A 19272-nucleotide genomic window follows, 5' to 3' on the forward strand; every position below is an offset into this window, starting at 1 on the left:
AGTTCCACTTGTTCTGTTGGAATGGACGATATTCTGACTTCCAGCGACTAATCAGAACACATCAACTTTACTTTTGTACGACTGCAGGAAGTTTCCATGGAATCAAGCATTATAATCTCTTACAAAAATAAGAATTTTGGTGGTAATTATAAAATGGAGGAGTTTCAATATTATATTTTTTTGAACTGCAATTTTTTTAAAGTAAAAACCCCCAGAACTTTTAACATTTTCACAGAAGCAAACAGGCTATATTTGGCAAAGTTTTTTGTTTTTTGTTTTGCTATTATTCCATTTTGTAATGTATGTTAAACAGAAAGAATAATTATAACAACTGATAAAAATTAAAAGATAAAAGCAAAATATATAATAGGCATGTTGAATGAGTAGCTGCAAAATCGGGCTATTTAAACTTAAAATAACAGCAGTGTTATCATATTGTACCTAAGGTACATTTGAGAGGGAATGATTTATAACAGCTGTATCAAAAGACAATTATTTTATCAGAAACTGGAATTCTAATGGGAAGCCCATTATCAAGTTCCAAGCCATTTTGAAATATCTTACAGTATCATAAATGATAAAAAAGCTAGATCTTGCTTGGAATCCATGTTTTCCTTCTTCAAATTTGTTCTCATTAATCCAACCATGCATGCAATTGCATTTGCAGTTGAAGATCAAATACAGTTGTGCCTGTCCATACCTGTAGGTGTTCCTTTTCTCTTTGTCCTTGCCTCCCAATTTATTGATTTGAATGTGTTAAGTTTGCACAAATTGGGCATGCATGCAGGAATCAGATTAGCAGTGCACCCATCTATAATTGTGTTTTAATTAAAATTATTTTTAAAGCAATTTCACCTAAAATAATGCAAATTTTAAATGTTATTTTAGCTAAGAAGTGGATTTTCTTTGAGTGCATCACACTAGTATATGCATGTCTGTACTTGGCTGGAAAAGGGCATTGCAAAATTCAGCGAAGTGCAAATTTCAAAGGATGGCTATATTTCAGTTTGCATATTATATCGGATATTGTGAATTACATAGACCCTCCTTTGAAAGTGATCTTAATCATTTTTTTGCTCTTTCCCTACTACCAAGTGTCTGAGATGGGTGCACTTACTAATTTTTGTTTGTAAGGGAAGCTATTCCTTTTACATTAAAAAAAATCTGCACTAATTTCTTTAAAAGTACAAAGGCTGTAATTTAAAAAACCAGCAGCAATGTACAACTGTTAGACACAAAGTATGCTGCCGCCCTGTCTTTTTGTACTTGCAGGAAAGAAAAGCTAAGGATAGCATAGTGTAGGTACCTGGGAAGGCTGCAAAATGCAAACCGCTGGAGAGCAGATTTGTAAAATGAAAGGACAGTCACTGAACCCTTCAGCAACCCCAGAAGAAAGGTAAACGCAACAAAAACTCTGTACCCCACCCACAAGGATTTCACCAAAAGTTTCTCTTCCCTTTGATCATTTTCAATGTGATTTCTTTTCTTGTTATTTGATGGAGAATGGTTGGGGTGAAAAAACTAAAATTGTCCAACACAGCAATAGCTTATTTAACCTCTATCTATCTGTATAATACTAAGCTATTGGACAGGTAGGCATATTGAGGACCTGGAGAGGATGCAGAAGTGGGATGCAAATTTGGAGGGCACAGTGACCTAGACACAGTGTCCACCTTGTTCATTAACAACAAGGACACTCATTCTTTATTAAAGTGTTGCGTACTCATTCTTTGTGAAGAACACTCATGTTCTGTGACACATCAGGAGAGAGTAACAAAGCAACATGTATTTGGAGCATTTTGTCTTCTTCTCTTGTCCTTCCCCTTCTCTCCCCACCCACATGCTCTTTTCTCTCTCCTTCCCACACAGACCCTCAAACCAGACCATGACCTTCTTACTTGATATCATCTTCATTAGCAAAAATGATGACGGCTCGGGCATGGGATGTTTCCAGGAGGCGCCGAATGATCTTATCAAACTCTCCTGCCTTGGGCTCCCGGGGGATCTTGACTGATTGTGCCACACACACACTCCCTGTAGTTGGGGGAAAAATGGCATCATTAAAGAAGCCTTGGAATGGAAAAAAAATACCAAGCAATCCAAAGCCTGGGGCTCCTCTGCTACAGCCCACATGGGTCGTCTAAAGGAAGCCACCCAGGGCACATCCTGCCATAGCCCATGCTGATGACCTTTCCATGTCAGTAGATGTAACTCAAATATAGGAGGAGATATGGAGCCAAGTGATGGACACTGATGAACATGCATGTGTGAGCAAGCCCCAAGATAATTATATAAGACATGCAGCTAACGCCAAATTTCACCTGCGTTTTAAATGCCTGGATGCAACCATGAAAACTACATAGAATGACATGAATTGAAACCTAAAAGGCTGCACATCAGGTTCTTCTCCCATAGTAATGGTCTATAATTGCTCTGGAATTTCATTCAGACCTGAATTATTTTACACATGCAGGTGCATCATCTGATATTTCTAACCTTGATTACTACACTACTGACAAAAAGCCTGTAGGTAAAGAATGTGCAGGTTAGTTCAAATCAATATGTGTAATTCACTCTCTTCCTTTTAATTCCCTCTTAGAGTTGCCAAGTCACAATGATGCAGAGACAGTAGAAGCCATAACTGGCAGAATTCAACTTCTCTGAAAATCTAAACATTACAGTAGCCTTTATAGTGTACCATCACCATCACCCCCTCACATGAATCACATTTAGTGATATTACAATGGAGGCACACCACAACACCATCCCTGTGGTTGTGTGGCTCCTTGGCCCCAGTGCTGATGTCTACATCTAAAGCATGGATGTCTGCAGAAGAAAGCCTGTGAGTGCATATCTCTATTTTCATAATTATGCACATAATTGACTGTGCACACAGGTTTTCCTGCAGAATTCCACATGTACCTAATGCATGCATAAGAACACAGTAAGAACTCTGCTGGATCAGTCCAATCACTCATCTAGTGCAGCATCCTGTTCTCACAATGGCCAGCCAGATGCCTAAAAGCAGGACCTGAGAGCAACAGCACTTGTGGTTCTTAGCTACTGATATTCCAAGGGAGTATTGCAGAGGGGGTAGAACATTGCGATTGTTACTTGCTGTTACCTTATCTTCCATGAATTTGTCTAATCCTCTTTTAAAGTAAAAAAAACCAAAACCACCCCAGCAACTATGCATTGTATGAAGAAGTACCGTACTTTCTTTTGTCTGTTCTGAGGCTTCCAATCTTCAGCTTCATCAGATGTCTCCATGCATGTCAAGCATACAGCCAAGGACCCCTTTCTACACACAATGCCTCTGCGTGCAATGAAGGGGGCTTAGCACAATTTGGATATAGCAATGCTATGTCCCTTTAGGTCACACACCCCACTTTCATTTCCCCGCCTCCTCTGCCCTTTCTGTGCAAGTCTTTTCTCCTTGCATTCCTTTGCATTCCTTTTCATTCAATTCATTGCCTACTAGGCATACCTCCTTCAACCACCTTGTCTCCAGGCTGCCTGTCACATATCCAGCCCACCACCTGTTAACCTGCACCATTATTCCCCAATTGTAAAATTTATTTTATCTAAATGAAAGTGGGGAATGTCCTGCCAAGACATACAGCTTACCTTGCTTGTTAACAAGTGCACCCATGTGCTTCGAAAATATGTGTGTGTGCGCGCAAGAACAGGATAATGCTTTAGTTTTCAGAGAGGCAGATAACAGTCAATTTATATGCCCAAGTGGACTCACTTGAATACAGTTCTTACTACATGACATTTTTTTAAAAAAAGAAATCCATTTATAAGGAGATTTATATGGATAGATCCAAGGTTGCATTCCTAAGCTTATTCATAATGGGGTATGTTTAGAATAAACACGATCCAAGCAGTTAATCTTAGAGCAGATTCATCTTGGAAGACTGTGAGACTCATGCAGATATGCAATCCAGATTCATCCATGTGGCTCATGCATTGGGATAGAGCTGCAAAATAGCCCTCCTAGCACTGCTCTTGCTACAGCTTAGCTGGATGGGGAAGGGCAAGGCAGAGGCAAGTTGGGCTGTGGATGCACAGACACTCTGACACAGCAAGCCAGTCAACTCTGACTGGCAGCAGCTCACTGGGATTTTGGAAAGCAGTCTTTTCCAGCTCTGGCTGGAGATACCAGGTTTTAATCTTTCTACGTGTGCTCTGCCACTGAGCTACACTCCTTCCTCACCAAGTATTAAGCATATCTCTCCCGTCTTATTGTTCTTTGTAGATCTTTGTGTAGCTTAGTATTATAAGATGTGAGCTAATTGTGGGAACAAAACAGTAGTATGCTACATACCCAGTTTTTATATTAATGGTGGAAAAATCCATGGTAAAAAGCTTTAGTTATCCTCCTCTAAGTATCTGTTTCCCCTTTGGAGATGGCAGGGGCGGAGGAAGCCGCTTTGCCACCCAGGGCAGAAAACCCAGGGGTGGAGTCACTCCGTAGCACGCATGTGCAACGTCGCTACTTTTGACGCATGCATAGCGATGCTGCACATGCACGCTACCAAGTGGAGGCAAGCCAGGGAGGGGTGGCAGCAGCCCAAGAGAAGCCCACACCTCCTCTCCACCGCAGCGCCAAGCGCTTTGCTTCATTCCTTCCTGCTTGGGCTGCAGGCGGAGGGGAGGGGTGGGGCTTGGCCCGCAGCTCACCTCCGCCCGCAGCCCAAGCAGCAAAGCACACGCCAAGCAGGTTTGCGAGCCCCACGGCGCAACTGAGCGTGGCTTTTTCCGGGTGTCCGTGGGGTTCGGCTGGGTGTCACGCCAGGGGGCTGCCCAGAGTGTAACCCCTCCAGCCTGGAACCCGGGGCGCCCCGCCCCCTTTGCCCTCCCTTCCTATGCCACTGGGAGATGGGATGTTGCAAAATCCATGTCCAACTTTACTCCAGTTTTTCCTGGATCAGTTTGACCTCTGGGCTGCAGCAATGAGAACCTTTAAACCTGACCGCTCCTGAGGGCTCTGTAGAAGCAGCTAATTAAAAACAATTTCTGAAAAGCAAGACAGAAAACCGAAAGGATAGTTGGATGCAAAACTGCTCTGGCTTGCTGAGACTTAACCCTCAACATCTGTTTGCTCCGGCCTTTGCAAAAAATACCGGCCACTCTTGCTCTGTGTGAACTTTTGCAGTGGCCAATCAGATGAAAAAAGAAGCAAATATATGAGACAGGAGATGATGAAATGTTTCAGGACCTTCTGGATATAATTGATAGTCTCAATTTGCATAGGAAATGACAGGGCTGCTGCTCATTTGCCACAAAAGAATCCCTATTTATGCAAAGGTCAGAATAATTAGCATAGGGTTGCTGTTCCAGAGGCCTGCCCCCACAGTACAATTTACCTGCAGAAAGGGAGCCTTTCTTTCTATTGGGAAAAGATTGAGAAAGAATAGAAGGAAATAATAGCTAGTCCTCCTAGCAAAAGGCTCTGTGGTCTGTAGGCCTTATCAGTAACCTTATTAGTTGCTGCTGATGCCAAGGAGATCAGCAGCCACACATCAGGTCTTTACTTCTAAAAAGAAAATAAAGATTGGTACTGCAGATCAAATTTGCCAGCAAGTAGTAGTCTCGGGATTGCAAGCCATCCTCAATTTTCAGATTTGGAAGTGGAAGTTCTATATATATGGAACAGTATTCTTATCTTTAAGAATGTTTTATATATGCCAGTGCTATATCTTGGCTTTTCAAAACAAGTTCTAGGGCTAAACCTTAGCTTAGATGAAATACTGCTTATAGCAAAACTGATAAAATGAGATCTGATTAATGGAATCATAGAGTTGGAAGGAACCCCATGAATCATCTAGTCCAACCCCCAGTACTGCAGGAATCTTTTGCCCAGCGTAGAGCTCAATCCTATGACCCTATTAAAAGTCTCATGCTCTACCGACTGAGCTGTCCCAGGAAAAATATCCCATGTTGCACTGTTGCTGTGGGCTGACATCTACGACTTGCTAGAAAACAGCCACTATTGCAGAGATATGACTGGAAAGGGGTCTACCAGTCTTGGAAGTGGTCCTGGAGAAATCTGGCGATGGGGAGACAGCAATGGACTCCTGAAGAAACTGAAAGGAAGGGCTTCAGCCACAGAGCTCACATGCTCATGGTTGGACAGCATTTCTTTACAGCAGGGATCCTCAAGCATTTGGAGCCCAGGAAATCTAAGAACTGTCATGGGCACAAAGGAAGACTGGTGATGCTCAGAACACACCCCACTAACTAAAACCAGACAACATACACAAGTGAAAGCAGGCATCCCATAAAAAGGCAACCTGCTGTTTGGAGCAAAAAAGGGGCTTTATGGTGGTTCTATAATGTCCAGGGTCACCATGTTGGGAGCCCCAGATTTACATTTTCACAAATGTCCCCCTTTTTCAATAATAATAATAATAATAATAATAATAATAATAATAATAATAATGCTGCATTGGGACTCCCACCTTCCAACCTCTCATTCAGCCCAAGGGAATATCAGGCAGATATTCAGGAGAATCAGCCTCACTGGGTCATATTGCCCTACACCACATCCACAGTGAATATCCTGATTACTCATCCCATATTTTGACATATCAGAGCTACAACTTCAGTATGATGTAGCCACCACCTCAGTCCTTCTATCCAAACATCATTTGCACAAATAAACACAAAAAAGAAATAAATTATGTTAGCAAAACTGACAGCAAATGAGTGGGGAGATGGTTTCTCTATGGCAGGAAGAACCCCTAGAGGTAAGAGGTTAATGGAGAGCAGCTCATGAATAGCCATGAGCAATAACTATTTATAAGACAAACACAAGGTCCAAACTCTGGGATATTTTAATTATTTTGGAATAGTGAAAGCTTAATTAGGGACAACGAGTAGGAAAAGGCAGCAGCCCATCATCAAGGAGGCATCTGCTCCTTCCCAGTTTTATCACACAATAGCCAATTGTTTGAAATGACAATTGCAAGGAGATCAGTTGTCACAGAGCTTGATTAGCATCTTGTCCTAGTAAACATCAATGGAGGCAATCCAAACTTATCAAATAATGACACTTGCAAAAGAGGCAGTTATGGAAAGACAAGCTCATCATATGCAAGTTCCTTATGCGCTGCTAATGGCTACATGCTTATGATTAGGAATGTCAGAGGAATCCGTTGAAAACGGACTGCTCCGTAGATTTACACCTGCCCTTTTAACCCCTATTGCAGCTCTTACTATGGATGCTTTTCCCCTTAGTTCTCTGCAGCAAATGATATTTTTACAGGCACACATTATACATAGATAGATACACATATAGATATGGAAACAGCTTGGTGTTATACATTATTTGCATATTCACTGACATAACTGCTGATATTCTGAAGTGTTGTTTGTTGCCAGAAGTAGCCCAAGACTGCAATTCTAACCAGGGATTGTATAAGGTTCCACGATGACATGGTAGGGTGCTGGCAGAGCCAAGACAGAGAAGAGGCATGGCTGACAGATGACCCCAGGGAGGGTTCCCGTGGACTGGAAAGGTCTCTATCCAAATGGGGAGAACCTGAGGAAGAGGATCCTGAGGGAGGGATTTCCCTCACCTCATCCCATTTCCCCACCAGTCCCTGCAGCACAAGGCACAGGCCCCACCTCCATCTTCAGAGATGTTACAGGATGGTTCTGATTCATCCACTTTGCTGATCATGCAAGCAACTCTGCCTCCAGAATTGTCAGAAACCATGTCCAGTCCCAGCCCTCTGGGAGGGGTGTTGCCTCACCTGTTCCATCTACCTCTGAGGTGCTTCCATCCCTACCCAGGTCACAGAGACGCAGGCATGAACAGGTGGGAAGAATTTAGACTTCTTGGAGAAATGTTAGGTTGCTCCCTCAATCTGAGGGTCAGAGTCACATGCCATGCTGAGTTGTGTTTGTTTCTTTCCCTTATGACGGAGTTGTAGCGTGTATGTCATTGTTAGATCAGTGTCTTTGCTTGTGTAGCACCTGTTGTGCCTTTGAACAGCATTTTGCCTATGTAGCGCACTGAGCTGAGTATTAAGATTTTGGTAGAAACCACAATCTGAGTTCAGGTTCTTCATCAAATGGGAACCAGGACACATTAGCACAACAACTTCTCCTTGGGCAACAAAATGTTCTTCCCTCCTCTCCCTCTGTGTGCCCCCAAAGTCTGTTCTAGGGTTTCTCCAGAAAAGACATGGGGTGGTGTTCATGTAGGAGAGAGGGCAATGAATTGCACTAGTGCTAATCCTTCTGCTACTGGAACTTTTCCCATACTTCCTCATGTCTACTCAGAAGTAAATCAGATTGAATTCAAAGAGGCTTGAGAATTTCAGTCTTAATCTGCTTCCTACTGTGAATTTTTTTAAACAAACAAACAATGAAAAGTATTGCTCATTATTGTTCTTTTTACATGAAAATAAGTGAACTTCTTTGTTCCTGTGCTCTTCTGTTAAAAGTTTGAACCTCTTTGTCAACATCTTGATGTGACTGCTCATGTTTGATAACTCATCCATCCCCCAAACCTTACTATAAAACTAAAATTAAATTTCAAATTCTTTTCCTCTTTCCCGCCTGAAGTTTTGTTGACTTAAAACTTGTTATTTGCTACAGGCAGCCTCTATGCACGTACTTTGTACTGTACTGTAAATTTAAAAATTGAGCATTCATCATTATACTTTTCACATGGCAGGAATACATTGGCATAAAAAGAGGATTTCAAGGTTTTGAAAAACAAAAACATGTTTACTGCCAACAGTAAAAACATGGGAGAATGCCTGTAAAATGTTTTAATATACCCACAGGATTCATGCAATCCAGGACAAAATGAACAAAACATTAACAGGATGCTAAATTGTCCCTCCCTGATGCCTGAGTGAGGGAAATGAGACAGGATGACAAGTTTATACTGAACTGTGAAATTAAGTTAGTAAGATAGGCTGCAATCCTAACCACACTTAGGTGAAAGTAAGCTCTGCTGAATTCAATGCAGCTTCCATCTAAGTAGGCATGGTTAATTTTGCAGCCATAGATGGGTTTCTGATGGGTCATTAGCCACTTCATTAACTTTGGCTTTAAGGTGTCACCCGACTCTTTGGGTGTTTTGCTGCAAAAGACTAACAGGGCTACTTCTCTGAAAATTCATTAACTTTGAAAGGAAACACACAGGTAAGGTAATTCATTTGCAAGTATCTGTTGATGGCCAAGATACATTTGTGTTCTGTGTAAAAAAACAAAACAAAAAAACTGTATTTCCATATCAGTGAACAATAAAATGGAAGGCAAATATTTGGGGGGGGGGGGAACGGCTTGCAGCAGAACAGAAAATACCAGAAGTGCAAATGACTGACACAATGGATCGAGGCAGGTTTGTACATCCCTATTTATGATTAAAGGGCTATTGCACTGCTTGATGAATGACATGATTAGCAGGCCATCAAATGATAATTCCAGCCCCTGTGCTGGCACAGGGAATGCCCACACCACGCTTACTTGTGGGACTCAGCAAGGCTGAGCAAGAGGTGTAAGGCGCCTCTGGATATCTGGTGTCAGCCTCGCTGGAATCCTACATATCTTTGGGAATGGATAACTTCAGCATCAGGATGGCTTCCTGCACTAGTACAAGGATATCTGATGGAGATAAAAGGATACCAGGAACATGTCCCTTGTTTGTGCAGCTCTGTGTGTCACAGCATCCAACCTGGAATGCATCCAGCTGCCATGTGGCGGTGCGAAAGGATTTAACACGTTGTGCGTCCATGCACAGGCAATGAAGAATCAGGACCCTCCTATCTCTGGCACCAGCTTCCAAGGCAGTTTGTCAGGCAGGAAACTCATTACAGAATGCCTGTGTGTTCCTTATATTAGGCTGTAGGCTATAAAAGTTAAGCGTCCATAGCTATCCATCTCAACACCTTGGCTTAATCCCTGTGCACTGGTGAGGGTGGACAGAATACGAAGACAAGAAGAGTATGTTAGCAGGCTAGTGCAGAAGAAAGATAAAGAAGAGATCTGTTTGAGAGTCAGACAGCTCTGGGGATTTAGCTTTTAATGCTTTTGATATATTATGTAAATCTTTTTTCATCTAGAGTTGTTGTTATTTTGAACTTTACATTTTATTAATTGATATCATAATACAAAACTTGAAGAAAGGGGAAGGGGATTTAGCTGTGTGCACAAGAACCACAGACAGGCTTTCTGTATACATTATCATCACCAATGTATATAAAAGCCAGCTCTGAGAATTATGTCATGCTTCAGGGGTGTAGCACAGGGAAAGGGGAGTAGCACACACGCATGCACAAACACACACAAACACACAACAAACAGAACTAGCAATGGAATGGGAAACAGAAGTGGGGGCATCTCCATGCCTCCCTCCCCGTTCAAAAGAATCTTCTGAATTTGAAGCATAGAAAATGCATTGGGAATTCTCAGCTGAGTAACTCTTAGATCCTGGCCCCATGAACATTCGTATTAATCAGAAAGGGCAAAGTATCTTGAGGGCTTTCCTTTTTCAATACTGAATCACAGTGAATTATTGATCTCTGCATTCTCCTGCTACTCACTCCTTCTTACCGGGGAGGGTAGATGATGACTAAAATTCTTATAAAGTGAGATTTATTCTCCCACTTCTTCCCATGTATCACTTCTTTCCAGATTTACAATAAGTTTCTATTTAGTATGTCTTATTCCCATGTCTTTCCAACATCATCTGGAAAAGTAGAAATATAGATATAGGGAGAGAGAGAAATATATGTGGCTCTGGCTGCCTACTGTTCACAGACTGTTCATACAAGGGACAAGTCCACTGTCCATGATGATTTACTGGTGCACTTAGAACAGGATTGGGGGGCAGAAGCCCAGGGCCCCACACAGCAGAATGAGCAAATCACAGCAGGGCTGGCTTATTCTGAAGGAATACCCACTAAGTTGGGGAGGAGTGGCTGTAAGACCAAAGTCCAGAATCTAATGTAACCTAATGGCACTGCTGTATCCATCCATCTTTCCCATCCATTGAACATTTGAAGGGCTACTGTATCTAGAACTGTCAGATCTCTGGAGTTGGTCCTGAGATTTAGGTTTGAGGGATCAATTCTCAGTGCCAAAGGCTGGCAAATTAAATCTCGGGGCTGTCAGCTGCTGCACACTTGATACTTTTCTTCAAAGTGTGCAGCCCTGCTGGTTGAAACCTGTGCTATACAATCTCTGCACATGCATAGCCACATGAAACTGTGCTGATGGGGGTACACTTAAAAGACTTTCATCAAAATATTGGAGGGGAACTTCTGGAAGGAACTTCAGACTGGTTTCTCAAGCTCAGTGGGCCCCTGAGTTCATTTACACAGCAATCCTACATATATCTTTCTTTCTTTCTTTCTACCCCACCCATCTGGCTGAGCCACTCTGGGCGGCTTCCAATTGAGTGTTAAAAACAATACAGCATTAACTATTAAAACCTTCCCTAAACAGGGCTGCCTTCAGATGTTTTTTAAAAATAGGATAACTGCTTATTTCCTTGACATCTGATGCGAGGGGGTTCCACAGAGCAGGCACCACTACCGAGAAGGCCCTCTGTCTGGTTCCCTGTAACCTCGCAATGAGGGAACTGCCAGAAGGCCCTCAGCGCTGGACGTCAGTGTCCGGGCTGAACGATGGGGGTGGAGACACTCCTTCAGGTATACAGGACCGAGGCTGTTTAGGGCTTTAAAGGTCAGCACCAACACTTTGAATTGTGCTTGGAAACGTACTGGGATCCAGTGCAGATCTTCTCAGAAGAAAGCCCCACATTGTGTTCAATTAGACATTCGCTGATAAGTGTATCTAGGACTGCAGCCTTCATTTGTTTTTATCATGCAGTTGCTTCTACTAGCTTTCAGTTGAGCCACTCATACATTTCCAAAGGGCCATCATGCTATGGAGACTGAGGCAGAATGGCAAACGGAGCACTGCCCCACCAGCCTCAGTCTATGTTCAGCCAGCCCCCACATGTCTGAATTTTTACTGTGCTCAGGGGGTGGATCTGCTTGTCCTTGGTTTTAGCGCCACCTACTGTTGGTCTCCCTGCCTTCTGCCCTGTCTGTCTCAGTAGGTACCATCTACCACTGCCATCATGTCAAAACTGAAGCTGATGACTTTGCCTAGAAACTAGAGAATTTGGAGAATATTCTTTGTGCTAAGTGCTCCTCCCTGGCTCCTCCAGCTAAAGAGGTTCTGAGATAGTGTGGCTTGGACATACCTGTGCTTAAGACCTGTTGCCAGTTAAAGTAGACAGTTTTAAGCTAGATGTACTAGTGTGTTGACTCGGGTAAGTCAACGTCGTATTTCATATGAAGTGTGCATTGAATTAGAGCTTCCTTTTACACCATTAAATGGTATGGGGTACTTAATTAAATCCACAAGACTCACTCTCTGACTCGCTCCAAGTTCAGCCGAAATCTTGTCCCACTCCCACAGTTTGACCCATAGTTTGAGCACTGATTCTATGAAAAATCTGGTGGAATTCCCAGGGTGCATTGTTGCAACAGAACGCCAATGATCTCTGTGGCATACTGCAGGGGCTTGGATCCTCGTAGTCCCTTCTGACCCAAAACGTCTATGATTCTATGGTTCTATATGTCCAATGTAGCACTAAGTAAGTGAACCATCAGCACAAGGATTCCCACTTGCACAATGCGACTTTCCCCCTCTCCAGAGCAGATTTGGGATGTGCATGGGCAGGGGGGTCCCCAGTGCACAAGCAGTAATCTCTGCACTGGTGGGACGCTTACTTAGCATGGCATTGGATACAAGCCTATAGAATTTGTTGCATCTATGCTTAAAAACCATGAATTTAGCCTTCCTCACACACAAAAACAACCCACATTATATGAAGTGAGTTCAGTGTCCTAGAAGGCATCTCCAACAGGAAAACACTTGAAATTCTTTTTCATTAAAAGGATGATTCTGAATCTTTAGTTCTTGTGCCACGTTTTCCCCCATATTGCTGCTTAAAAAAAAAAAATGAACGCTTCTACCGTTCTCAAATCTTTGTGAGTTGAGTCTCGGAGACAAAATAATAAGATTCATGCTTAAACCATGAGAGCTGCAGAACTTATATTTGTTTTGTCCCTATTCACAGTCATCTAAAGAACACTCGGGCTATGGATGCATTGCATTTTTGAACACAGCTACTGTGGCTCCCCAATTACAGTTCAAAGCTAAGTAACCACTCCCAATTTGAATGCCTGTTCCAGTCTGCAGACTAGGAACAGGAAGATTCTATTTGCTGTTGGGAGTAGGTGAGGAAAAGAAGAAGGCTAGATTAAATTCATTCACAAATAACAAGATTTGCATGCTAAACACCTGCAAGCTGCTTTGGTATTTCACTTCCCTGAATGAAAAAGCAACATCCATGACTTTTAAAAGAAAGAAAGAAAAGTATAGAATGAATGAATTCTGCAAAGATAAAAATGTTGTTAGCCTACTGAAATTTTTACACACACATTTCTTCTACTATTATGCCTCTCTTCTGAAGAGAGGCAACAACAGACTTAGTGCAGTTTCTTTTGGAAGTTCCACTCTCAATTTAGGGGTAGCTAATGTGACCATTGTCCATGCTGGCTGGGACAACGCCTGGAGAGGATAATTCAAAATGTTGGTGTTGAGCTTTAAAGCTCTAAACCAGCCTCAGTCCCATATACCTGAAAGAGTGACTCCACCCCCATCATTCAGCCTGGACACTGAAGTCCAGCAAGAAGTGAGACATATTGGGAAGTTTTTAGTATTTGATGTTGGAAGCCACCCAAAGTGGCTGGGGCAGCCCAGTCAGGTGGACGGGGAAATAATAATAATAATAATAATAATAATAATAATAATAATAATAATAATTATACCCCACCCATTTAGCTGGGTTTTCCCAGCCACTCTGGGCAGCTCCCAACCAAATATTAAAAACATGATAAAACATCAAACATTAAAACCTTCCCTAAACAGGGCTGCCTTCAGATGTCTTCTAAAAGTTAGATAGTTGTTTATTTCCTTGACATCTGATGGGAGGGGCGTTCCACGGGGTGGGCGCCACTACCGCAGTGAGGGAACTGCCAGAAGGTCTTTGGAGCTGGACCTCAGTGGATCACATTGACTACCTGTGATTTTGTATTTAACTCATTCTCTTCTGCTTGCAGCTGTTTAGACAGAAGTTTGCTTGCCTGGCCACCAGCAGTGCGAGTTGGGTGCTTTTGTGAACACCTCATAAAAGCATAAGAAGAGACCCTGCTCTGCTGTAAACAAGGAGGGAGTTTGTTGACCAGCAGCTGGCACTTGGGAGACTGTAGTTAAACAGGTTTTAGGTCAGTCATGATTGGCAAGGTTGTTCAGGGGATGACTTCAATACGCAGGGATTTAGTGAGCACTCAGAGACACCATTAAGTTCAGAGGCGAGTTATGGAGCTTTTTTCACACCCTGCACCCTCCCCAAATTTGATCCAGATGGTTGTGGGAAGCCCGAGAATGGATTTAGGGGCATATTGGGGGAAGAGGGGAGGAACTTTCTGTCATGCAAGTAGAAGTCCTCATACTGATGGAATATACACTTAGCACTATGTTGGATTCTACCCAATCCATTATGGCCCTAGTTAAGTGGCTGCACTCATAATAGCTTGGTTGCTTAACATCTCAAGCAACCCTCCAGAATCTATGGGGGATGGGGCACAACCCAGATGAAAACACTGGTTCTGGGGCTGCATGCACACTGTACCTTTAAAGCAGCTTCAAAGCACATTTCCCCCCTCAAAGAATTCTGGACACTGTAGTTTGTTAAGGATGGTTGATAACTGTAATTCTGTGAGAGGTAAACTACAGTCCCCAGAATTCTTTGAAGGAGTAAATATTCATCAGGCATGCTTTAAAGGTACAGTGTGTACACAGCCTGGATACTATATAGACCCAAAGCAAAAACATAGCTCTTAATCCAAGAGCTAAAGTGAAGAATGTCCTGCTTTCTTTTGACAGAAAACTGAATCACTCAAGTCCAAGGTCAAGGAGAGAGCCAATATGTAAAAGCAGCACTACTGATGCCTGATATACTGAGTCTACCTGCCAGTCTTTGCGATGCAGCTCACTGTGGCTAGTGCCTCATACTTTTCATTTAAAGGCTGGGAGTGTGGCCAAATTCATTGTTTTTGTCCTTGTGGGGAAGCAGATGGATGGGCAGGAGGGAGTTGGATCAACAGATTCTGGGACTAACATAGACCAGTAAGGCAAGCAAAACAGATAGCAGATTCTGAGCAGCCAGAGAAGAGCAAACCCTCTTCTTCCACAACTGATGAGCCCCTGAGATACACTAGGACCAGCATAATCTCAGACATCAGAGGTGGCTGCTTTTGTAAGGAGCTCTGGCAACTTAGGGCTCATCCACACTTCCTAAGCACAGGTCTGGGATTTCCAAGACTGTATCCAAGCAGGTTTTTGTTTTTCTTTGTCCTGGCACTTTCTCCAGGAAAACCCACATTCTACTGCTGAATCAGAGCAAATGGCAATTCATGGAAAACCTGATGGCCTTTGCTCTGATTGCCATTTGCTCTGGTAAAACACAGGTTTTACCTGTGACAAAGAAGAAACCAGTCTAACATGGACCTGAAAATCCTGGACCTGTGCCTAGAAACACAACACAAAAGGATGTGTGGATGAACCCTTACTGATTGTTTCCATAGCAATAAAGTGGAGGATCCAACATCAGCAGCAGTTTGCAAATTTTGTGTGCAGAGAAATACAGGCACATGCATGTGTGCATGCTTCTGATTTATGTAGTACACATGCACACTAGTTTCATACAAATACACACATTTATGTAGACAACCATCCCTACCCACATTAAAATACTTCCTACCATGTACACAAGAGTTTTATATTGTTTTGGAGGCAAAGGGGGGGGGGGGAGAGAGACAGAATATTTTCCTGCTCCACATCTCTTGAATGTGTGCTTCAACAACAAGTGGATTTTGTGGTCAGTAACAAGGGCTGTTAAAATTCACTGCTTTTGTGCAATGTAACCTTCCAGAGTAGACCTTTATCAACTTTACTGAGGATCTTGCTTCCTCTGCTGAAATCCCTCTCCTACCTACAATTGAAATATGTCTTCTTCTTCTTCTTTGGTGGTCACTGATAGCTGAGTAAGATTGTCTTCCATAAACACAGTTTTAACAGTGATTCCGTAAGTGACTGTGGAGGCCAATTCTGGATCCACATGTCCTTCCGCAGTGGGGACATAGGTTTCCGGGCAGGAGTTGATCACGGTGAGGGTTTGCCAAGTGTGCCTTTCTCCGTTTCGTCCTGAGTTCGAGCGTGTTCAAAGCCCATGACACCTTTGGTAAAGGCTGTTCTCCAACTGGAGCGCTCGCAGGCCAGTGTTTCGCAGTTGTTATGAAATATATAACGGCCCTGCCAACTACTTCCTGAACTTGAGGGGTGTTTTCAAAGCTGAGAGCACCAGGGCATGTATGAGAGCAGGGGTGGGGAATCAGTGGCCCTCCATATATTGTTGGACTCCAACTCCCACCAGCCCCATCCAGCATACCCAATTGGTCAAGGAAGATGGGAGCTGTAGTCCAACAGCATCTAGAGCAGTGGTTCCCAAAGTGGGTGGTACTGCCCCCTGGGGGCTGTGGAACCTCTGGAGATATAAATAACTATCAGAACTTTAAAAGCTGGTATCACTGGATCAAGTTCATCAACTCTGTTGAATTAAACTAAACAGTTTTGAATTTTACTGTGTTATTATCTTCCCTAGTAGGCTGTGCAAACTGTATCATTGGGGCAGTGCCGGATTTATGGCAGCGCATGCAGTTCCACCACACAGGGTCCTGAGCTAAGGGAGCGCAAAATTAAGAAGATCCATTTGGGGGCACCAAATTTTGGCCTCGCGCAGGGCGCCATAATACAAAAGATTACCAAAGTCCACCCCTAGCAGGGGACGCTGAGGATGTGTTTATGGAACCAAGGGAGCAATGGCAAAGAAAAGTATGAGAACCACTGATCTAAAGGGCCACAACTTCCCCAGTCCTGCAGTAGAGAACCTCTCCTCCACCTTAATTCCTTGTCAGAACCTAAGCAGGTATGAAGAAGAAGTGAAGTATCCTAGCTCAAGTTCACCACAAATACAAAGATCCCTATTCCTGCCAAATATTAGTTCCATCATGCAAGTCATGGCCCATTCAAAGAGCCTTGCATGGCCCAGGGAATGTGATCCCCAGCAGGGGAAGGCAGCGTCATGCTGGTTTAGCGGTATGTAATTCCATTAGCCTCTCAACCCTTGTTCTCTTTGCTTATCCGCTACGTGCTCAGCTCCAGCTCAAGCTAAGACTTTCACAGGGCTCACCACGCTGCTTGGCAGAAAACCAAAAAATGGCCTTTTTACCTTCCTCTGCAAGGACTCCTGGGGATCACGTCAATGGAACTGCCAGAAAAGGACGGACTTAAAACCACCAATGCTATCAATAAATGATGGTTTTACAGGAAAGCTTGCTGACAGTCCTCCAAGGGCAGGTCCAAAATACTGGGTTGTTTTCGGCTCAATCCAATATCTTGCTCTGATCAAATCGCTGGCACAAGAGGAAGGCTGGATGCAGCCAATGATCTGCTAATTGAAAGAGCCGCCAGTTTGGTCACTCAGTGCAGAAACTCTCCCAGTAGAAAAGCAACCCAAATGGTAGGGTTGCCAGTAGAAATTTGAATCAGTTCACATCCAAAGGCAAATCTACCTAATATTCACTTTTGGAAACATTACACAAACTGAAAAACAGCCCTTTTTCAAAATATATGCAAAAGTGCATATTCTAAAGTAAAGGATACATAAAAATGCATATGATACCGAAAACAACATACAAAAATGTTTTGTAATGGGGAATGCTGCTTTGTAGAAATATGTGCATTAGGCAAAATTTTCTTGATGACTTTTTTTAAAAAAATTGCAAACTGCTGTGGAAATGTGAAAAACTGGATCTTTCACAGTTTTAATTGCTTCTGATGGGTTATACCTAAATGCATGTGTACAGTACGGACTTATTTCAGTAGAGGTCTGAAATGTGTTCTTTGTCAAGGAGTTTCTGCCACCCCTGATAAAATTTCATAGTTGGGACCCTGAGAAAGAGCGGGGGGGGGAGAGAGAAGGAGGCAAATTGCTGCAGTGCATAGTTAAACTATGGAACTCGCTCCCACAAGAAGTCGTGATGGCCACTAACTTGGATAGCTTTTTTAAAAACGTTTTAGACAAATTGGTGGAGCAGAGGGATATCAATAGCTACTAGCCACAATGGCTGTTTTACCTCCAGTGTCAAAGGCAGTAGGCCTCTGAATGCCTGCTGCTGGGAACTACTCAGCCTTTGCTTTTGGGCTTACCACAGATGTTTGGGTTGCCACTGTGAGAAGAGGATGCTGGGCTCCTTGTTTTCTCCTGCTTTGGATGGTAGGACTCGTACCAATGGCTTCAATTTACAAGAAAGGAGATTCTGACTAAACACCAGGAGAAAACTTAATGACAGTAAGAGCTGTTAGACAAAGACTCTTTCGAGAGGTGGTGCTCTCCTTTCCTGAAGGTTTTGAGGCAGAGGTTGGAAGGCCATCTGTCATGGATGCTTTAACTGAGATTCCTGTATTGCAAGGGGTTGGACTAGATGACCCTTGGTGTCCCTTCCAACACTACAGTTCTATGATTCTACGACTCAGTGAATTATTGGACTGATCCAGCAGGTTCTTCTTGTGTGTTTTTTTAATGTTAGGAGCCATAACTAACAGGGACAGCAGCGTCTCTACAATTCTGTCTTCTCTGGAGAAGAATGCAGCAGCAAACAGATGTGAAACATCAGGGCACAAAGTCCCCCACTGGCCTTATTTAAGCCATTGTGTTAATTCGGCTTTAAAGCCAGGAGCTGTTCTGGCAGCAGCTAAATTTAGAAAGAGCTGCAAGGTGCTCCTGCCTGAGGATGGGGGTATGCCGGTTGGTGGAATCCAAATGGGCAGATAATCAGAGTGGAAGAATGTTGCCTTTGAATGTGTTAATGGCCTTACATGTGCCTTGCACGACAACTGAACTCGCTACCTGCACTTCTGTGTTGGAGCAGGGTGTTCTGGTGGAACAGGCTTCAGAATCCACAGCGTGTGGTCCTTGGGTTCTGTTTTTATACTCTGGGCATGACACAGAAAGAACAGGGTAAAGGTGGCTTCCAGCAGGGCAGGTTCTTTCTGGATCTCTGTAGCACATCATGCCTGCATTTCTTATCCACCTACCCTTTGCTG

At 43.2% G+C, this 19272-nt stretch overlaps 1 protein-coding gene across 1 annotated transcript in view; it reads right to left on the reverse strand.

Moving 5' to 3' along the window:
• Nucleotides 1-19272, reverse strand: part of GRM4 (glutamate metabotropic receptor 4) — a 241646-nt gene that overhangs the window by 97490 nt on the left and 124884 nt on the right. The window contains exon 3 of the mRNA XM_033152614.1: nt 1899-2034. Coding sequence (XP_033008505.1) covers nt 1899-2034 — 136 coding nt within the window. The remainder of the gene's footprint in view (nt 1-1898; nt 2035-19272) is intronic.

The sequence above is a fragment of the Lacerta agilis genome, chromosome 6 (assembly GCF_009819535.1).
Source record: "Lacerta agilis isolate rLacAgi1 chromosome 6, rLacAgi1.pri, whole genome shotgun sequence".
NCBI classification, from domain to species: Eukaryota; Metazoa; Chordata; class Lepidosauria; order Squamata; family Lacertidae; genus Lacerta; species Lacerta agilis.